Raw genomic sequence first — 22096 nt, forward strand, 5'->3', positions numbered from 1 at the left:
GGAAGATCGTAGAGGCAGTGCGATTTGTAGTGAAGGAACAGACATTTTGCCCTGTTTCCTTCAAGGGTAGATGCCTCCTGGCCCTCCCTCATGTAGAAAGTCAGCCAATGCCACTCACTCTAATGGGGTACTTTATCTCCATATCTGTAGGTGTGTTAAAGTATAAAGTCTGTGTATGATTTCATCAAGAGTCCCTGATGGAGTCTGTTTTGACTCCAGTTGAGAGTGATAAAGAAAGGGAGGGGAACCTCCGTGCCACTTTAAGGCCCTTGAAGGGAAACTTGGCATTTTAGAGGTCTCTAAAGATACCTATTATGGTGCAACTGGTCCTTACCAATATGGTAATCCTTTCTAGACTGCCGCATTGCTCTACAAATCTGTCTGTCTGGTTTTTACTGAGTGGTTTAGGCACTAAGATTCTTTGTTAAGAGATCTACTATGTGATGGCTAAAGGAATAGATTTTCCCCTTAATGTACTTAAACTACACATAAGTGGACTTGGTGCACCACCTTATGAATTATATTTCCTACTGCAGCTGCAGTGGATTGCTCAGTTCTTAAGTGGTGACGACCGGAAGGAGATGGGACCATTGACCAACAAATCCAAATAGTGGGCAGTGCTGGCCAAGAGGGCAATAGTGATAACCGATAATCTGGAAATTGGGGGTGGGTCCCTCATAGACCATATGGACATTAGTTTGATGGACTCCCAAACTACAGAAAGGTGAAAGAAACTGATAGGTGATGACACGTGAAATGTTACAAGACATGTAATTATAACAAAATCTCAATTCAGAAAGATTGTGGATGACTTTAAGCGAGGATGTTCACGTTTTGCTCATTTGGGAGGCTACAATGTTTTCCTTTACTTCCTGCCCCACAGTATATTGTTCATGTGGGTGGGTATATTAGGCATGTATGAGAGTTCCAGTTGCTTCCAGAAGACTTCAGGAATTTCTCAGCTCCAACCTTTGGCCTGGGAAGTTTAGACTGTTGCTTGAAGAGGCCTTCCAGAGTTTAGAACTTTTTAACTCATTCCTATACATCAAACCTTTCAGAGATATTTGCATTTGAACCCCTAGTCTGTTTTCCCAAGATTTGGGTTGGCAAGAGGGACTGTAGACTCCTTGCCTACTGACATGCGTGCACCCCTTGTCCCATAAAAGTTCTTCCTCGGACTGGAGATACAGCATTTTCAATTTTATGTGCGCTCTACAGCGGATATTCCTGAGTACCAGCAAAAGAATCACATTTGGTTCCCCAATGACTGACTTGTGGGCTAATGAGTTCCATAAAGACTATTGACCTTATTACGATTTTGGCGGCCGGATAATTCCCCTGCCGCCCCCCCCTGCACCTGTTCTTCGCCAGCCTCTTCATAACAGTGCTACCACCATGAAATCGCTGGTGGAAAGCAGTCGTAATCCCTAGGGCATCTCTGCTTGCACCGCCAGGTTTGTAATCAGGCCCTGTGTGTGTCAACTACTGGAAACAGATATTGCTTTTGCATCGCTGACAAGTTCGAGTTTGCTCGCCATGGCCATACCTAAGCTGTGCTTTGGGAGGGGTGCACAGTTACTTGCATGGCTCTGCTGCATTGAAACCTCATGAAAAGCTCAATCAAACTAAATCCAGGAACCAAAACCAAAATCACTACTTTATGAACGAAAAAATCGTTGTTGAGTTTACAGTAAAGTGATGCTAATTGTATTGTTAGCCCTTTGAAGAAGATCATTAAAGGGCCACTGAAATAGTTAACATAGAAGTATCAGAATGTATTTGATAATTTCTATTTCCCATGGATTGTTCTTTAATATGTGCACGTCTTTTATTTTCTTCCACTCTCTACAGCGTGAAGATGATCAGAGTCAATTTAACCTGAATGAACGAATGAACTATGGTTACATTCTCAGAGTATCGAGGTAAGAAATTAACATTCATTCCAGCATCAATTATAAATATTCATTTATCCTATTCTTATTGCTGAATTTTATTGACAAGCATTGAAATATTCCTCATGTACTTCCTCACCGAGTGCATAACGCTGTTTCATACACCTACCCCACCAGAAAACATGTTTTGCATGAAGTAAAACTTAAGAAACAGTAAATCTGTCTGGGAAATGGTTATTTACCACATGCTGTAAAATAAATTAGATGAGCATGTCAATAAAATAAATATTCATGGGAGGAAAGGCATAAAATACGGGCAATTCATCATAAGGTGCTGTGAAGCGTGATCATAAATTAATAGCAGATAAGGCTACTAGTCACACTTCACAGGTATCAAGCAGTAAATAAACTCCTCGTTCGACTCGTTTTACTTATTGCTTCCTAAACATGCCCTTCACGGATCATAAAATGTTTTTTGATTTGCTTATTGTTTACCTTTAACATTAACACTTTGCATCTATTCTTCATTAAAATGGCATGGTTGTCAAAACCAGAAACACATGCACATTGAAACCATAATGTTTCTTAAAGCTTTCCAAGTTCACCCTCTTAAAACACTGCTTAGCTTACTTAATCCTGAGTGAGCTTGGCTGTTTGTCAGTATTTCCAGCTCCTTTTTTAACATTCTAAACATAAACAGTACAACTTAATATTTGAAAAAAACTGTGACCGCATCAGCTGCTAGAACAGGCCGGGGTTTGACTGCATTCTCCCATTCAGAACACCTACTGTGGCATTTAAGTGTCACATTCCTCCTCCTTTCTGTGTAGGTTTCTGTAGGTCAGGCCTAGCCACCACTTTCAGTCCTGAGTTTCAGGAAAGCTGCAGCCTTTGATACCTGTGCCACTCGCCACCTCTAATATGAAATGGTTCTATCTTGTGTTTCATTTCTCCCAAAATGTCTCCAAAGTGATCCCATGCAAGATACTGTAGCTCCTAAACCTCGTCCCATCCTTTAATGTGCCTGCCGTGGATCTGCAGCCATTGTCCTCGTACAAGATGTCCAGCCGTTTGGCGGTGGGACATCCTGCAGCTGGAAAACCACCCAGTTGTGTGGGCCTGTGGCAGGGAGTTTAGCATCAGCAGAGTTGTAAAACAACACCCAGCTTTGCATGTGCAGTTACCAAGGGCCAGTTGTACTAAATACTGGTCTCAAAACAGATAGCAGATTGCAACCAGTATTTTTGCAAACAGTATTGAGTTTTATGAACTGATGTACATACTAATAGGAACGTTTGCAAAATTAGGAATCTGAGTTGGTTGTAATCTGAATTACCTCGTCAGTAACAAAGAAGTAAGTTGCTGCTCACTCCAGTTGGTGGCCATCACAGGGATGGTGACTTGGTAGGATCAGCACACAGAAATGTCTGTGATTGCCTTTAAGTAAAACAAACGTTTTTTCTTATTTAATGCAGCCCGTTTTGTCCATGAAGGAAATGGGGCTACTTTAAAAAAGAAAGTTTACATTTTTAAAGTGTGATAGTTGTTAATGGTCCCCTGAGCCACATTACTGATGAGCTTAAATGGGATTTGTAAATTGGAAAAACAAGACCAAAGCGACAAAAAAACAAAAAGTAGAACTTGAGTTATGAATTTTTAAAGGTTAAACTGTAAAATAAAGCCAAGAATCATTAAGCATCAAGCAAGAATATCTGGTTGCCCCGGACCAGGACAAAGTCAAAAGTTCAGGCGGGCCGTAATGGAGCACGGGCCGGCTAAAGGGACCCAGTTGAGGCCGCTGAACAAAAGTACCTTAAATCATGGTTATAGAGCAATTGCCTTGGTCCCGAGCCATGCAGTCAAACAGATGCATCAATTTTCCCAATGCAGACAAGGAGATGCATTAATGTTCCCCGCGCAGTGATGGTGCTGTGTTGGTGCTCAGATGTAGTTGAGTTTCGGTGTGGGTTTCGGCGGGGTCGACATCAAGGTGATGTGTTGAGTCTGAAGAGTGCAGAGGCTGCAATGCAGAGTGTCGACATCGTTGTTAAAGTTGTTGACAAGGATGTGGTGACCTTGCACCAAAGAAAGCGCCACAGTGTTGGTTTGGAAGATGATGCGCCAGTTCTGTTCCATGCAACAATGCAGATGAGTCTGTTCTGCCCATGCAACGGCAGAGATGCGCTAATTCTGCCAGACTCAGCAGACGATGCATCCATTCCTTTGCAGCAAGCAGCTTAGGTCCACTTCCAAGAGTCCAGGACTAGGTGGTACCACTTGGCAGGACAGACTCCTGGATGGCAGAGTACAGGAGCCGGGTGGTTGGAAGCCTGTTATGTCCCTGGGCCTTCAGATCAGTGGGCCAGCTGACTAGACCTTGGAGTCACTCTGGTTTCAAGTGATGCAGGTCTAGTCTTTCTCTCCCAGGCAGGGGAACTGCAAGGCAGGGGTCCAGCAAGCAGCAGTCTGACAGTCTTTCAGAAGCACAGTAGTCTTTCTTCCTGACATAGTATCCAAGGTCCAGTAGTGTACTGAGTTGGAGAAGTCTGAGATCCAAAACTTATACCAGTTGGGCCATCGAAGTGGGAGAGACTTCAAAGACTGGACTTTGAATTGCATAGAGGTCCTGCCCTGGCTCCAGACTTACTACAGGGGGTTTTGCAGCCCTTTGTGTGGGGATAGGACGCAGCCTATTCAGGTATAAGTGAGGCTGGCTCTAGCTCCTTCCTCTCATCCTCCTAGGATGACCCATCAAGCCACATCTAAGCTCCAATTGTGTGTGTCTGTCTAGAGAGAATACACAGATCCCAGCTGCTACCCATTCCAGACAAGCGATTGAAGTCCAGCAGAAGGCACCAAATGGCTAAAGTAATATCTGTATATAATTTCAAATCTATATTCCCTGTGTGCCCATCCAATTGTTAGTAAGCTCTCTCTGGTATAAGTGGTCGTGTTCCAAAACCTATAGCAGTTCAAGGGTTCTCCTCAGGACACAGAACTGAAAAGCACTGTGGAAAAATAAACAAAACACCACAGTCATAGCTGAAAAGTTGACAATAGTGTTTACAAACTAACAACCTTCATTTGGTAACTTACAGAACTTTTGTAGAAAGAGTCCATTGGAATGTGTAATCTATAATGGAGTACATTAGCAGTCAAACGTATTACATTCAAACAAAAAAACAGCTTTGGGACTTAAGTGGGTCAAAGACCTCAGCGAGTTGTGTTCAATTCACAGGCAGATCAACTTAAGAGAGTAAAAAGACTAACAGAAAAAAATGTGGTCCTTCAAATACAGTTTTTGAAGAGACTCAGTAACATATTAGGGAGAAGGAGACATATTTCATAATCACAAAGCACCCTTTTTGTTTTTTGGTGTAATTCTATTCAGTAGTTTTTGAGATATTTAAAGAAAAACAAATGTGTATATCTAGGTGGAGACTAAGCACAGATCTCATGATGAGATCTGATTGGACACCAGCACTTCAACCAAGAAGTGCTGGCAGCCATCGTGGGACCAATATACATTGCAGCACCCCTATTGAAATGCATTGTAGTGAATGGCAAATAATGACAGTCACAATAGGAGAATGTTTAGAGGCTGATAACAGATTTTAGTTACAATATATATAATTTGTTTATGGTACCGTAATAGTTATAGGAATTGAGGTGTGAAAACACATTCTGCTGGGATTTCATGAATCATGTTTGAGAGAAAACTGTTTTCTCATGATTTTCCAAAATAGGTGATGTAAGGTGCTCCTGAAGCTAAAATGGGAGCATATTTTCTGTAATTTCACACTACCTTTCTTAGCCATGTGAGATTGAAGTCTGACATTCTCAGTAAAACATGTACTTCCAACAGGAGTAAACTGTCCGTTTATTCCCTTGTGTTCTACTGCAGCTTCCCAGAGTGTTCTAAAGAACAACTAGAGAGCTAACAAAAAGTATGGCACAGCTGAAGCCATCTTGATTAAATCAAACTGGTAAAACTTAACTCCTTCGCAGACCATGAGTCTCACCTCAGTGCCCCCACTGCAGGGATGGAAGGAGAATTGCTTCCCCTTCCATGTCCCCCATCCTCCCAGTCCGTGGCATCTGATGACGTCAGCGCATGATCGCGCATTGACCTCATCAGAGGCCTACCTCTTGGATCGGAAGAGAAATGCTTTTGCATTTCTCTTCCAATCACTGGAGGGGCTGAGAAAGGCATAAAAGGAAAGGAAAGGCCTTTCCTTTCCTTTGATGTCTTTCTCAGCTTTTCTGCTGCCCGACTGAGCTACGGGCCAAAATCCACAGCTAGGCTCTGCAAAAAACAGGTCAGTTTTCTTTGGGAAAATGTGATGTGTCCACGTTGTGTTTTGGGGCATTTTCTGACACAGGCGCTAGGCCTACTCACACAAGTGAGGTACCATTTTTATCGGGAGACTTGGGGAAACACTGGGTGGGAGAAAATGTGTGCTCCTCTCAGATTCCAGAACTTTCTGTCACCAAAATGTGAGGAAAAAGTGCTTTTTGGCCAAATTTGGAGGTTTGCAAAGGATTCTGGGTAACAGAACCTGGTGAGATCCCCACAAATCACCCAATCTTGGATTCCCCTAGGGGTTTAGTTTTCAAAACTGCGCAGGTTTGGTAGGTTTCCCTAGGTGCCGGCTGAGCTAGAGGCCAAAATCTACAGCTAGGCACTTTGCAAAAAACACGTCAGATTTCAATGTAAAAAATGTGATGTGTCCATGTTGCGATTCTTGTCGCGAGCATTATGCCTTCCCGCGCAAGTGAGGTACCATTTTTATCGGGAGACTTGGGGAAACACAGAATAGCAAAACAAGTGTTATTGCCCCTTTGTCTTTCTCTACATTTTTTCCTTCCAAATGTAAGATACTGTGTAAAAAAATACATCTATTTGAGAAATGCCCTGTAATTTACATGCTAGTAAGGGCATCCCATAATTCGGAGATGTGCAAATAAGCACTGCTTCTCAACACCTTATCTTATGCCCATTTTGGAAATACAAAGGTTTTCTTGATACCTGTTTTTCACTCTTTATATTTCAGCAAATGAATTGCTGTATACCCGATATAGAATGAAAACCCATTGCAAGGTGCAGCTCATTTATTGGCTGTGGGTACCCAGGTTCTTGATGAACCTACAAGCCCTATATATCTCTGCAACCAGAAGAGTCCAGCAGACGTAACAGTATACTACTTTCAAAATCTGACATTACAGGAAAAAGTTAGAGTAAAACGAGGAGAAAAACTGCTGATTTTTCACCTAAATTTCAATATTTTTCTTATTTCAGCTGTTATTTTCTGTAGGACACCTTTGTAGGATCTACACAAATTACCCCTTGCTGAATTCAGAATTTTATCTACTTTCAGAAATGTTTAGCTTTCTAGGATCCAGCATTGGTTTCACAACCATTTCTGTCACAAACTGGAAGGAGGCTGAAAGCAGAAAAAAATAGTTAAAATGGGGTATGTCCCAGTAAAATGCCTAAATTGTGTTGAAAAATGTGGTTTTCTGATTCAAGTCTGCCTGTTCCTGAAAGCTGGAAAGATGGTGATTTTAGCGCTGCAAACCCTTTGTTTATGCCATTTTCAGGGGGAAAAACCACAAGCCGCCTTCTGCAGCCCTTTTTTCCCATTTCTTTTTAAAAACCCAATTTTTTGCTGTATTTTGGCTACTTTCTTGGTCTCCTTCAGGGTAACCCACAAAGTCTGGGTACCTCTAAAATCCTTACTAGTTGGAAAAAAAGGACGCAAATTTGGCATGGGTAGCTCATGTGGACACAAAGTTATGAGGGCCTAAGCGCAAACTGCCCCAAACAGCCAAAAAAAGACTTGCCACCTGAGGGGGAAAAGGCCTGGCAGCAAAGGGGGTTACATTTTAATTTAGGAAGGAGCAAAATGAGGGGCTTCTTTTTGTTGTAGAAATTATGGTTAGTGCTGTAGAAAGAAAAAGTAGGACATGCTTTAAGTGAGTTCTCAAATGTCTCTTCTATTTCATTAAAACACTCTCTAACATGTGGACTGAAACAAGCATTTTGACCACCAACAGAAGATTACAATTAAATCCCTGGTGATCAGCAGCTTACTATATTCTAATGAGCAATTTGAGTGCTAACATACTGAATTTATGCTAGAAATGTGGCATACCTGAACGCCCTCTTGATCAAACTTAAGTGGCAAACTGAAAGCATTTTCGAATGAGGATACTACCGTAAATAAGTAAATTAGTGAGCTTCATGTCAAATACGTCTCCCAAGATGGCTGCCAGAGAGAAAAGAGCCCAAATGTAGCACACATCACCCAAATAAGCATAATCAGCATAATCCAATGACAGAAGTGTGCAAAACACTTAATTTTGTTAGTATTTTTGCAGTTTTGTATAGCTTAGACTCAACCCAAAGGTATTGGAGTGCTTAACATGAGCATCAGTTACATTACACAAGGACACATTCATTTTGGTTTTAGGCATGGAGAGGTTAAGTGATTTGCCAAGGATCACAGGATGTTGTTAGCGCATCGGTCCTTAATAAGTAAACTTACAAGGGGGACACGTACAGGTCGATGAACCTTTTGATTCGTATAGGGTGTTCTTACCATAGTTTCAGTACAGAATCAATAGTCAGCACACAATAATCAATAACCATTAGTCAAATCAACAATCAATGGAGTAAGTAAATTTCACACACCATGACTCTTCAGCCATGAATAACCACACCTTTAATTATAAGTTTAGTAAGTTTATTTCCCTTATGTTAACAATACTAAGTCATGAATCGTAATCATCAACTCAAATCAAACTATTTTAATCATGCTTGTTAATCAGCAAGTCGCAGAAGACGTAATCTAATTAAAGCTTGAATCACAAGACATTCTAGGGCATCAACACAAAACATTAGTAAAACCCAATTCAGCAAAGTTATAATATCCGTCAAGTTCAGCAAAATAGTTTGTCAAACATTTGTCTCTGTAATTTGTCAGTCGTCATGTGAGTAACCTCAACTAACACAAATTAGCCTCAGCATGTAGGGCTTCATGCAAAACAATTTAGAACACAAATTTGGAAAAAAATATACCTGAGAAAAGTATTAAGCCAGCACAGTTGGTACCTAAAAGGAAAAGGCATGAAAATGCAATTCAGTCATTCATATCTACCTATCCACGCTTTGGGTCAGCAAGCAGAATCAGTCTTCGTCCTCATGTCGTCAATCGATCAGCAAGACAACAGGCTCTCAATCAGAGAGTATGAGCCCAAGGACAGAATCTCAAGTCTCTTCTTCTCCCAAAATATCCCCTCACAAATCAGAATAAGTCTGACTAGAATCTCCTCAAATCTGAATCTGGTCTCCTCTGTCACGTTGTCATATCAAAGTTCTCCAACCTAACCCCCAAATTCCAGTTGGTCAATTAATCATACATTATTACTTTGTACAATGATGTCCATATACCAAATCTATGAATTCTAATATTTCACAGTTCACATGTCATTGATTGGTTCACTTTACAATGTTCTCATCATCCAGCGTGTCAAGTATCAATTTTGTTGCATCTTCGTCTCCAGTCAGTATCTTCATTGTTCGCGTCCTGGTACAGAACCATTTGCACATTTTACACATAAATTGTTACTTTGCGAGAGGTCTCATCTCCTGTCCGTCGGTTCCCATAGAAAGTGTCTGCTTAGCATTTTATTAAAACAATGAACATTTCACAGATAGTTCACCCTGTCTGCATTTGGTATTAAACGCTAAGAAAAACAGCTTCTGCGTGAGGCCTGGCAAACTAGGCCAAGACACTCACTAAGTTAAGACCAACAATTAATAAGCAAGAACATAATTCATAACCCTTTATATGGCATATCACTACATCAATCTAATACATTTTTCAATATCTCATGTGGAGTAATTATATCTTAGTACATTTCGTGAACACTGCTGGCCATTCTTTGAGGTCACATTTTCAAACATGAACATTATTTTCTACATTATACTCATTAAAAATTTCTAATTAAGACATCTGCTTCAGCAATGTTGAGCTGATGCTGAAACTCGAACCAGTTGCACAGTCTGCAGCTCTGGCCGTAACGCCACATCCTCTCCCCTAAGTGTAACAAATAATTAAGGAATCAACTGGATAAAAAACAAAGGTAGCAAATAATTTAAAAGTGCTTTGTCGCTTTTTGCAAACTCAGAAAATATGTCCTCATTTTAGTTTTTTTGAGCGCTAACCATAATTTCGATGGGAGTAGGACCCTCTCAATTTTATAATTTCTAAAGTTAATGACTTTGGTATTACAGTTTTGATTACACTTCACACTAATTATCCCAGTTAATACATCACTTGTGACATCTTCTTTGACATCATTGATAGCATCACTGTAATATTTGCACTTCCATTAATGATGAGAAAACTGTGGATGGCAAGGGGTACAAGTTATACTTGTGAGAAAGGGCCTCTTTTGACATGGTTAGCACCCCCATTTTTTGACTGGAAAATGATGTGGTTACAAACTGTAAGTGTCCTGGGCCCATGCTAAATAGGTTCCCAAGGCCAGATCTCTTTCTCCAAAACTGTACTCTGTAAGCCGCTAGTAAATGGTACCCCTGGTACCTAGGGCATTGGTACTGAAGAAGGTCGCTCAGAGCTGCAGCACCAATTGGCCACTCTGGAAGGCCCCACACCAGCCTCATGCAGACTGCCATTGCAAGTGCATGACAAGGTGTATCCAAAGTAGCAAACTCGACATGGCACTTACCAAGAGTGCCATGTCCACTAACACTGCATGCAATATACCTAAGTCACTCCTCTGGAAGGCCTTACAGCCCTAAGGCAGGGTGCACTATAATGCATGTGAGGGTATATGTGTGCATGAGTAAATATGTCCCTACTGTGTCTTTTCTAACTCTTAGACATGGTAAGTGTACAAGGAAGCCATAGAAAATGCATGTGCTGGACACTGGTCAATACACGTTCCCCAGCTACATGATGGCCTCTCTGAACCCTGGGTTGTTTAATATCAAATAACTCAGAATAATAAATCCACACTGATGCCAGTGTTGACTTTATTATACAATGTTGCTTGAGGACACCTTAGAGGTACCCCTGCCAAGCCTAACAGCCCTGGCATGGTTGCTGACTGGCTCTAACCATCCTACCACAACCAGATAAAATTCTAGACTCTTGGGGTGAGAGCCTGTGCTCTCAGGAACCAGAACACAAAGCCTTTCCGGGGCAGAGGTGTCACACCAGCAGTCAGCTTCAAAGGCTTTTCCTCCTTTGAAATCTGACCTCTGTCTCTGCTGCTAGCAGCAGATAGTCGCCCAACGGTCTTGCACCCACTTTAGGTAGGAAAACTAGCAGGAAAAATAGCAAGGATAGGAGGAGTGTCCATCCTTAGCTTGCACCACCCCTCAGATGTGGCAAGCGAGTTCATTTTCCTCCATCGTAGATGGAAGGAAAATAGCCAGTTAGGGGTGCAACCCCTTTCCAGACACAGTGGTCACTTAGTGGGTGTAGCCACCCTAAGGTAAGTGGCCAATTGGCCACTACCACGTACTTCCCCTATTTCCACCTAAATACAGTATTTAATGGGCATCCCTAGAGCAAGACCTCAGACTTGATAGACACAAAGAAGGCCAGGGCAAAGAAAACCTAAGGCTTGAGAACTGAAGCCCGGCTGCAGAAAGTAAAAGCTCCAAACCCTGCCTGCTGTTCCAAAGATTTGATCGCCGCTGCAGTGTCACCTGGAAACCTGAAGGCCTCTACAAAACCCCAGAGTACCTCCAGCCTTCTGAAAATTGCCAAGAACCTCCCTCAGAGTGAAGGGGTCACTCTCCTACACCCTGCAGGGAAGGAACCCATGAAGTCTAGTAAAGCAGCCAGCTGCTGACCTAAGACCTGGACCCAGCAGCCCAGCTAAATTCTGGACAACAGCATGTAGGGACAAGACCTGACACTGTGCCAAGTTTGGTGGCCCTCTAACTCTCCAGGGCTGTGGTGTACTACTACCTGAGGTACCTGGCCACTGATATCAGACACCCAGAAGCAAAATCCACTCTGGACTCCCAGAAGCAAGCTATAGTCGAGGGACTTCAGGACATCTGAGAACCAACCCCCAGAGTGGCCTTGCTGACTTGCAATCCACCCTTAAAGTCACCTGCTCTTGAGTCTAAGATGCACAACTCCTGGTTGATCTTTCTGCAAAGCACCCGGCCTCGCTGGGCCCTGTATCAACCAACCAGCTGTGCTCTAGGGGGTCTCTAACCCCTTGCAACCTCCACCGTCCAAGGTGACCCACCAGACTTACCTTTAAGTACAACTTTGCAATATGTTTCCAATTGGTCACCTTCTTCTTTGGACGCCAGCTCCAAGACCTTCAGCTGCTGCTCCCTCTTGAACTGGGAACCACCCGGCTATCTCCGACTAGCCCATTTGACATTCGACAAGCTTTACCTAAAAAAATCAAAGGTGACATTTGTGAGGGCATTGCCTGATTTAAATGTATTTTTTAAGTTTTTCCCATTGATTCCTATTGTGCGTAACTACCACACAAACAGAACATTTATTGAATTTTTACAAATTATAAGAAACTAAGTACTTACAATATACTGATGATCTTTGTCTTAAAACTTTTATTAAAATCTGAAGTATTTTTGCAAACTGGTCTCAAGTTATTCTTCCGCGTGTGTGTCCACAGTTATTGATACTGTGAGTGCAACAAATGCATAGCACATCTCCCGGATTTGCCTAACAGACCACCCACACTAGCACAAAAACAGAGTATCAGTTGGTATGCTTTTTACCTCTGGCTACCAAAGTGGGATCGCTTAGGGGCTGTGCACAAGGCACCTTATTTTTGTACACTATATGGAGAGCCAGCCTCCTACAATAGTTATGTTAGGGCATGAGTTATAGTTAGTTTTTTACTTTTAGTTTGAGTTATATATATATATATATATATCTCATACTGGTGGTCAACAGTAGGTAGTTATATAGTAGGGGCCTACTTTCCATAAACTAAACATCCTTTGTTTCACCAATAAAATTTTTCACCTTTTGACAAATCTTTAGAAATTTTTCAAAACAACTATCAATCAATCAGTATTTGTAAAGCGTGGCTACTCACCCGTGAGGGTCTCAAGGCACTGGAGGGAGGGGCCTTATCCGAAGAGCCATGTCTTGAGGTTCTTCCTGAAGATGGTGAGCGACAGGCTTTGTCTGAGGAGCAGGGGGAGGTTGTTCCAGGGCTTTGCTGCAGTGTAGGTGAAAGATGGTTCTCTGAGGGTGGTTTTGCGGATTCGAGGGACAGTGGCCAGGGCCATCTGGGTGAAGCGGAGGGATCTGGCTTGGGTGTAGAAGGAGACGCAGTGGTTCAGGTAGGCTGGTCCTGTGTTGTGTATGGCCTTTTACGTGCGGGTGAGAAGCTTGAAGGTGATTCGCTTCTTGACCGGCAGCCACTGTCCTCCGGTGTTGGGAGATGTGTTCTCCGCAAGGGAGATCCAGATTGAGTCTGGCGGCGGCTTTCTGGATGAGTTGAAGTTTTTTTATGTTCCTAGTTGAGGTGCTGGTGTAGAGGGTGTTGCCGTAGTCAAGCTTTCTCATGACTAAGGCGTAGGTGACTGTCCTGTGACAGTCTGCTGGGATCTATCTGAAGAGATTCCGGAGTTGGCAGAGTGTGTGCCAGTAGGAGGAGGCAACAGAGTTTACCTGATGGGTCATGGATGAGGAGGAGTTGAGGATGATTCCTAAGTTGCGGGTGTGCTTGGTGAGTGGAGGGGGGTGCTGAGGGATGTGGGCCACAAGGAGTCATCCCAAGCCGAGGTGGCTTTTCCGAAGATGATGAGCTCCATCCTGTTGGAGTTTAGCTTGAGACAGCTTTCTCTCATCCAGGTGGCGACGGCTTCCATTGCTGCATGAAAGTTCCTTTTGGCCGTGTCTGCGTCTTCGGTGAGGGAAATGAGTTGTGTGTCATCGGCATATGACACAATATTAGTATTGTAGCTTCTGACAATGGCAGCAAGAGGGGCCATGTATACATTGAACAGTGTGGGACTCACTGAGGATCCCTGGGGGACTCCACAGTTGACTCCTGTGGGTCTGGCGGTGTAGGTTGGGAGTCTGACCCTCTGTGTCCTCCTGGAGAGGAAGGAGTGGATCCATTCCAGTGCTCTTCCATGGATTCCTATGCTATGGAGTCTGGTGAGCAGAGTGCTGTGGGAGACCGTGTGGAAAGCTGCTGAGAGGTCGAGGAGTATGAGTGCTGCTGTGTGGCCGTGGTCTAGGAGCAATCGGATGCCATTGGTGGCTGCCAGGAGTGCTGTCTCTGTGCTGTGATAGCTGTGGAAGCCAGACTGGGAGCTGTCCAGGGATTTGTAGGCCACGATGAAATTCCGTAGTTGTGCGTTGATGGCTTTCTCTAGTACTTTGGCGGGGTAAGGTAGCAGCGAGAAGTGCAATTCCCTTAATCTGCTGTCTGGAAGATTTTGGGGTGATTTGTTGACTAGGGGCCAAGGAAAAAGGGGGGTCCCAATAAGAGAGCTTTTTGTAATTTGGAGTAAATCTGTTCAGTAGGAAAGGGAAAGGAAAAAGAAGTGTAGATATCTAGGAACGCATATCCATGCACCCACAGCAATATCGTGATTGGCTGGCCACAACCTTACTGGAAAGTTGCAGTTGCCATTTTATGTATTGGGAGACCATCTCAGGCCTGAAAATTAAAGTCTACAGTAATTGAAGGGGATCAGGGTAGAGGTTCCCTGACACCATGGGTGTGATAGAGGGGTAGCTGAGGTACCACTGATGGGCAAGAAGTTTCCAAAAAACGTTTATATTCCACATGTGCGGATCTGTAGATCCATTGCAGTGCTCAGTGTGACCCCCTGGGTGAATCCATGACATAGCTGCAGATCCAGCACCAATGCAGATCCAGCCCTTATACACACACAGACTGTAGGAAGTTGGCTCTGTATATACTATCTCAAAGTGAGAGATAGTGTGCACAGAGCCCAAGGGTTCCCTTAGAGGTTGATAGTGGCAAAATTCGATAATTCTAATGCTCTATTTTGTGGTAGTGTGGTTGAGCAGTAGGCTTATCAGCGGGTAGTGTTAAGCATTTGTTGTACACACACAGGCAATAAATGAGGGACACACACTCAAAGACTTAACTTCAGGCCAATAGTTTTATATAGAAACATTTATTTTCTTAATTTATTTTAGAACCACAAAATTCAAGATTGGAAGTAAATACATAAAATGCAAGACAATCCACACAGGTAGAGAACTTTGAATTGAAGCAGTAGTACACACAGAATAGGATAAAATGGCAATACGCTATTTTAAAAGTGGACACAGTGCAAAAATCAACAGTTCGTGGAGGCGGTAAGTGTGGTTAGGTTTTGCAGGTAAATAAAGCACTTACACAGTCAGTCTCCTGGGCATAGGCAGCCCTTGGGGGTTCAAGACAACCCCAAAGTCACCGCACCAGCAACACAGGGCCGGTCAGGTGCAGAGGTCAAAGGAGGGCCCAAAACACGGAGGTGCCTATGGAGAACAGGGGTGCTCTGTTTCTGGTCTGCTGGCAGGTAAGTACCTGCGTCCTCGGGGAGCAGACCAGAGGGGTTTTGTAGAGCACTGGGGGGGACACAAACTGGCACACAAAACACACCCTCAGTGGCACAGGGGCGGCTGGGTGCAGTGTGCAAAGTTGGCGTCAGGTTTGCTAAAGGAAGCAATGGAGGAACCCGGGGGTCACTTAGGCGATGCAGGCAGTGCACAGGGGGGCTTCTCGGGCCAGCTGCCGACTGGGCTGGGAAGAGTGCCACCTTCTGGTCACTCCTGGAGGTTATTTCCTCTCGGTCCTGGGGGCTGCGGTTGCAGTGCTTGGTCCAGGCGTCAGGTTTCTTGTTACCAGGCAGTCGCGTCAGAGGGAGCCTCTGGATCCTCTCTGCAGGCGTCGTGGTAGGGGTGTAGGGGGGTCGACTCAGGTTACTCATGTCGTCGCAGTCACCTGGGAGACCTCTCTGCACTGTTTGTTCTCTGGAGCTCAAGCCGGGGGCGTTGGGTGCAGAGTGAGAAGTCCCATGCTTCCGGCGGGAAGGGAGAGTTCTTTCAAAGCTGTTTCAAAAGTTGCAAAAATGTTGCAGTTGGTGAACAGTGCCGCTGTTCTCTGGAGTTTCTTGGTCCTTCGGGTTCAGGGCAGTCCTCTGAGTCCTAAGAGGTCACTGGTCCCTGTCAGATGCGTCGCTGTGCAAGTTCTTTGAGTCTGGAGACAGGCCGGTAGGGCTGGGGCCAAGTCAGTTGTTGTCTCCGTCGTCCCTGCTGAGCTTTCAGGTCAGCAGTCCTTCTTTGTGTAAATTGCAGGAATCTGGTTTCCTGGATTCTGGGTCACCCCTAAATACCAAACTTAGGGGTGTGTTTAGGTCTGGGGGGCAGTAGCCAATGGCTACTGTCTTGGAGGGTGGCTACACCCTCTTTGTGCCTCCTCCCTGAGGGGAGGGGGGCACATCCCTAATCCTATTGGGGGAATCCTCCAATCCCAAGATGGAGGATTTCTAAAGGCAAGAGTCACCTCAGCTCAGGGCACCTTAGGGGCTGTCCTGACTGGTGGGTGGCTCCTCCTTGTTTTCCTCATTATCTCCTCCAGCCTTGCCGCCAAAAGTGGCGGCAGAGGCCAGATGGGGGGCATCTCCACTAGCTGGGATACCCTGGGGTGCTATAACAAAAAGCATGAGCCTTTGAGGCTCGCCTCCAGGTGTTACAGTTCCTGCAGGGGAAAGTGAAAAGCACCTCCACCTAGCACAAGCTTTGTTCCTGGCCACAGAGTGACAAAGGCACTCACCCCATATGGCCAGAAACTCGTCTGGCAGAAACTGGTCAGCCTAGCACTAGGAGTCAGACTGGTATTCAGGGAACATCTCTAAGATGCCCTCTTGGTGTATTTTACAATAAATCCCACACTGGCATCAGTGTGCATTTATTTTGCTGATAAGTTTGATACCAAACTTCCCAGATTTCAGTGTAGTCATCATGGAACTGTGGAGTTCGTGTTTGAGAAACTCCCAGACCATAAACACTTTATGGCTACCCTGCACTTACAATGTCTAAGGTTTTGCTTAGACACTGTAGGGACATAGTGCTCATGCACCTATGCCCTCACCTGTGGTATAGTGCACCCTGCCTTAGGGCTGTAGGGCCTGCTAGAAGGGTGACTTACCTATGCCATAGGCAGTGATAGGTGGGCATGGCACTCTGAGGGGAGCGGCACACACAAGCTGTGAGGCAGTGTACATGTGCTGAGTGAGGGGTCCCCAGGGTGGCATAAGGCATGCTGCAGCCCTTAGAGACCTTCCCTGGCAACAAGGCCCCTGGTACCAGTGATACCATTTACAAGGGACACATCTGTGTGCCAGGGCTTTGCCAATTGCAGAAACAAAGGTACAGTTTAGGGAAAGAACACTGGTACTGGGGCATGGTTAGCAGGGTCCCAGCACACTTTCAATCATAACTGGCATCAACAAAAGGCAAAAAGTCAGGAGGTAAACATGCCAAGGAGGCATTTCCTTATACAGACCACTTATATCACCACACTACCATTCATATACCCACTCACACTGATTTACACTCGCACAGCCTCAAAACCACTCATGCACTCACATACCCACTCACAGACCATACGTCCACTCACACACCCACTCACCTATCCATAGAGCCACTCACACACCCTCAAAACCTAACCCACACACTCATATTGTGCCTCACACATACACTCACAGGTCCATACAACCACTCACACACCCATGCAACCACCCACTCACACAACCACACAGCCACTCACACACACCCTCAAAACCATTAACACACACATTCAAAAACCCATACCGCCACTTTCACAGCTGCTCACAAACTGATACAGCCACTCATACACCAATCCCACACAGCCACTCACAACCACTCACAGACTCACACAGCCACTCACACTCATGCAGCCACGCACACACCCAATTTAACACACTCAAAACCACTCACAGACCCAAAATGCCACTCACACACCCTTACACTTGCACACAGACCTATACCATCACTCACACACTCATTCACAAATCATACGCTCACAGACACATACAGCCACTCACACAAGTATTCAAACACACACACACTCACCCTCAAAATCAGTCACACACTCACGGACCCATAACACCCCTCACACACCCGCTCACACAACATACACTTACACACCCACACACTCACACCCCACTCACACACCCATTCGGCTACTCACACACCACACAGCCAGTCACACATCCACTCACTCACCATCAAAACCACTCACACACACTCACTCGCAAATCCATATCAACCTTCCCACAACCATACAGTCACCCCCTCATAGAATGATACAGCCACTCACACACCCTCAAAACCACACTCACAGATCCATACTGCCACTCACACACCCTCTCACACAGCTAAACAGCCACTCACAAACCCACTCTCACACCCACTCACACTTCCATACAGCTACTCTCACACCTGTTCACAGACCCATACTGCCAATCACACACCACACAACCACTCACACACCTACTTCCACACCCACTCACACGCCCTCAAAACTAACACTTTGGGTGTGAGTGGTAGTATTGGTCTGTGAGTCAGTCACACACCCATATAGCCACTCACACACCCATACAGCCATTCACACACACACTTTCACACCTAATCACTCACACATCCTCAAAAGCACTCACACATTGACTCACAGACCCATACCACCAGTTAAACGCCCAATCACACCCATACAGTCACATACCCACTCACACACCCATACAGCCACTCACACCCACTCACACACCCTCTAAACCAGGCACACATGCTCAGACCCATACTGCCACTCTCTCAATCTCCCACCCACCCACTCACACACCCATAAAGCCACTCACTGAGTCCTACCTCTCCCATAGGGTAACACTGGGTTACCTTATTAAATATTATAAGTGCTAACATTGGTTTGGGAAAAGGTAGGAAAGTTGTGTTTGGTATCTAGCAAATAGTAATTTAAAACCCCCTTATTGGTAAAGTTGGGGTTTGTCACAGTTCCGAAAATGCCACTTTTAGAAAGTAGGCATTAACCTTTTGGTGCCTGGAGCCTGTTTCACATGATTATGTGTAGTTGACAGTTGGCCTTTGTGTATTCCTCACAGACAGCTAGACTAGATGTTGGCAGGATGGGCCATCTAAGACAGGATGGAGGGTGAACATGTGCACAGCCCTATTTACACTTCAAAGACTGTCTCATCTCATACACAGAACTTCACACTATCCTAGTGTGACAGACTGGGACCAGGGTAGAGAGGCAGGACATTCCAGGCTCTTCTGTGGGGGGGACACCAGGTGTTTCTTCCACTTCAATGCCGGCATCAGGTATAAAAATAGAACCCTCAGACCCAATCTTTAGTTTACATCTGGAACTGCGGGGAGGTGTTCGTAGGGCTTCCCTGCTGTACCAAGAGGACTACCCTGCTGGCTGAAACCTACCTTGTGGCCTCAGAGGACTGCCTGCTGCTTGCGATCTGCTTTCCTCCTTGAGCTTAGAAATTCCAGAGTGACTCCAAGGTTCTATTTGGCTGGCATCCTGACAGAGCCTCAGGAATAGAAAAAGGACCCAACCCACACCTGGACCCAGCCTGAGTAAGTCCTGACCCTCCAAGTAGTTCCCCTCTAGTCCTGGACTCTTAGAAGTGGTCCTGAAAGTGCTCAGATAGCCCAGATTCAAAACTCAGGACTTAAAAAATTATCTGCCCAAAACGTGCTCTGAGAACAGAGAGGAAACTGGGACCTACCTGCTTGCCAATCCACTGAAGGTGCATTGCCGGTTGGCCAGACTTCACAGCAGCTCCCTCTACGTTCTTCTCCACAGCAGCAAATCCTGTTCAGCAATTCATCGCAAAAGGGGTATCAGGTCTTGTGGAACCATTGTCGGCTACAGCCTGCAACATTGTCCTACTGGAGATTTTAAACTACTATAAAAGTGAGAGGCTTAGTCCAAGTGTAGAAATCTTCACTGCAACTTCATCCAGCAGCTCCTCGATGCCAATGCCTCTTACTAAGACATTGCTGGCTGAACGTTACTTTCTCAGACAGTGTTTTCACTTGATTACTGCTTGAGTGCTGTATACACACTTTACACATTACCTTTATGATAATCCTGATTCACCCTGGCAAGAATTACAGCTGTTAATTGAATAGCGTTTCACTCCCCTTAACCAACAGCTTAATTTCTCACATTTGGTCTTCCAGATTACTGTATTTCTGAGCTTCAGAGCCTCCAGAGCAGGACAGTAAGACTTTGGTGCAAATAGCGCAAATGCAATTGGTTATCACAAGCCTTCAGTTCTCTTCACTGGATCCTGGTTAAGTATACATTTAAACTAAAGGTTCTCTGACTTGCACCAAGCGTTGTATAAAACTAGTCCTACTTTCTTGATACCGAAGCGGATTCCATGTGTGCCCACCAAAACCTTACTTTTTGGTGCTACGAACTTCAGTCTCATAGTGGAGGTAGAACCCTCTGGGAATTTGGTAAATCTGAGCGAAACCTTAGTTACGCTGGAGTAATCAGAGTAATTTCATTAATTGCACCTTAATCTTATGATGTGAAATTACCAGAATTACAGGATTACACCATCTTGAGTAATTAAGGGTAATTGGGGCAAACATCCTACCACAGGAGCACAGGATCAGCGATCTAAGAGGTGCCAAGCGGCTGGTGGCTACTGCTTTTCATGTTATGCAGCATTTAGTGCTATTTTATAAGTGCAAAATGGTTGCCTGGGCCCATTTTGGACTCAGCCATGAATTATTTCACCAAAAAAGTAGTGGTAAATGCTGGATTAAGTTTATCACGTAATTAAGTGTCCGTGATTACGAGTAATTTCGCTACAGATAATTATACCAGTTATGCCTAGCCCTGGTATTTGATCTCTTCTCTAGAATTATTTCATTTTTCAAATTTTAGTCGTCTGTTGTTTTATTTCACAGTTCTGTGGGTCTTAGTGCCAAATGTGTCTCAACGAATGCGCGATCAATAAATAAATACATAAAATAAAATACGATACATTATGAACATCTTTCTGAGCTGTTGTTAATCAGTATTAGTTTTTAATCTTTGTAATTCAATGAACCGCATACATGAGCTTTCACAATGCCCAAACATAAGCACCCACAAGGGTAAAATAATTTTACCATGAGGTATCAAACGTTTACAATTAGGTTTTCTTAAGAAGCATAGCGATCCCTAACAGAAAGTTGAAAAACATTTATATAATGTGGACAGGAATAAACCCCATTTTCTCCTGCTTTTTGACCTGCTAAAACCGGGTTTACTCCATAGTGCAAAGTTTAGTTCATCAACAGCCACGGCATCTTATTGAATGATCTCACGCAATAATGTAGGCATGCTATTGAATGATGTCATCCGTTAATGTATTCGAAAGTGAAACTAAAAGGCATCAAATCTCTCAGTTTTACCTATTGTGAGTTTTCTGACATAAATGAAGCATGGATTTGCTACAGAAACCCAACACGTCCACTGTATGATTCAAAGGAAAGCAATAGACTGGGCAAGTAGTATAAGCACTGCTGGCTCGACCATATAGATAGAAGCTGTTCTCCAAACATCCAACACAGCTCTCATGCAGGCATCAAAACATCATTTCTGCACATTCAGACCATTGTGCTATTGGAATTGGGAAGCGGTAGTAGATGCCAATGTTTTTGTGGAGAATGGGTTTTTGAGATTGGACCTAGGTCTTTAGAGAGTAGTATTTATTTGTGTATTTTGCGTGTGGTATTACAACTAGATTTTAAGTAGTCCAAGACCCTTCCTTTTTATTATGGATCCATAGATAATGGTCATAAACATATACTGGTAATCTCGTGCCAAGCTTAAAATGTCCGTAGCATGAGAGGATTCAGATAGGATGCGAACGGCATTCAAAATCATAAGGAGTTATTTCTCATCGACAAACTGAGAGCATTTGAGAGTGTTTGGACGGGAAAACTGCACAAAAGGCAATTGTACTGATATGGGGTGTTTTATTGGAATTAAGATGCCTGATCTCCTTTCAGAGGTTTCAGATTTCAGCTGAGTAGTTTCAGTTTATGAGTTCTTTGCCTGGATTTCTTGAAACAAACTGATAGCTTTCA

At 44.2% G+C, this 22096-nt stretch overlaps 1 protein-coding gene across 2 annotated transcripts in view; it reads left to right on the forward strand.

Annotated features, from left to right (window-relative positions):
- PIK3C2G (phosphatidylinositol-4-phosphate 3-kinase catalytic subunit type 2 gamma) overlaps positions 1–22096 on the forward strand; it is a 2001768-nt gene that overhangs the window by 402534 nt on the left and 1577138 nt on the right. For both annotated transcript variants that reach the window (XM_069228485.1, XM_069228486.1), the window contains exon 7: positions 1852–1922. In XM_069228485.1, coding sequence (XP_069084586.1) covers positions 1852–1922 — 71 coding nt within the window. The remainder of the gene's footprint in view (positions 1–1851; positions 1923–22096) is intronic.

Source organism: Pleurodeles waltl, chromosome 4_1 (genome assembly GCF_031143425.1).
Source record: "Pleurodeles waltl isolate 20211129_DDA chromosome 4_1, aPleWal1.hap1.20221129, whole genome shotgun sequence".
NCBI lineage: Eukaryota > Metazoa > Chordata > Amphibia > Caudata > Salamandridae > Pleurodeles > Pleurodeles waltl.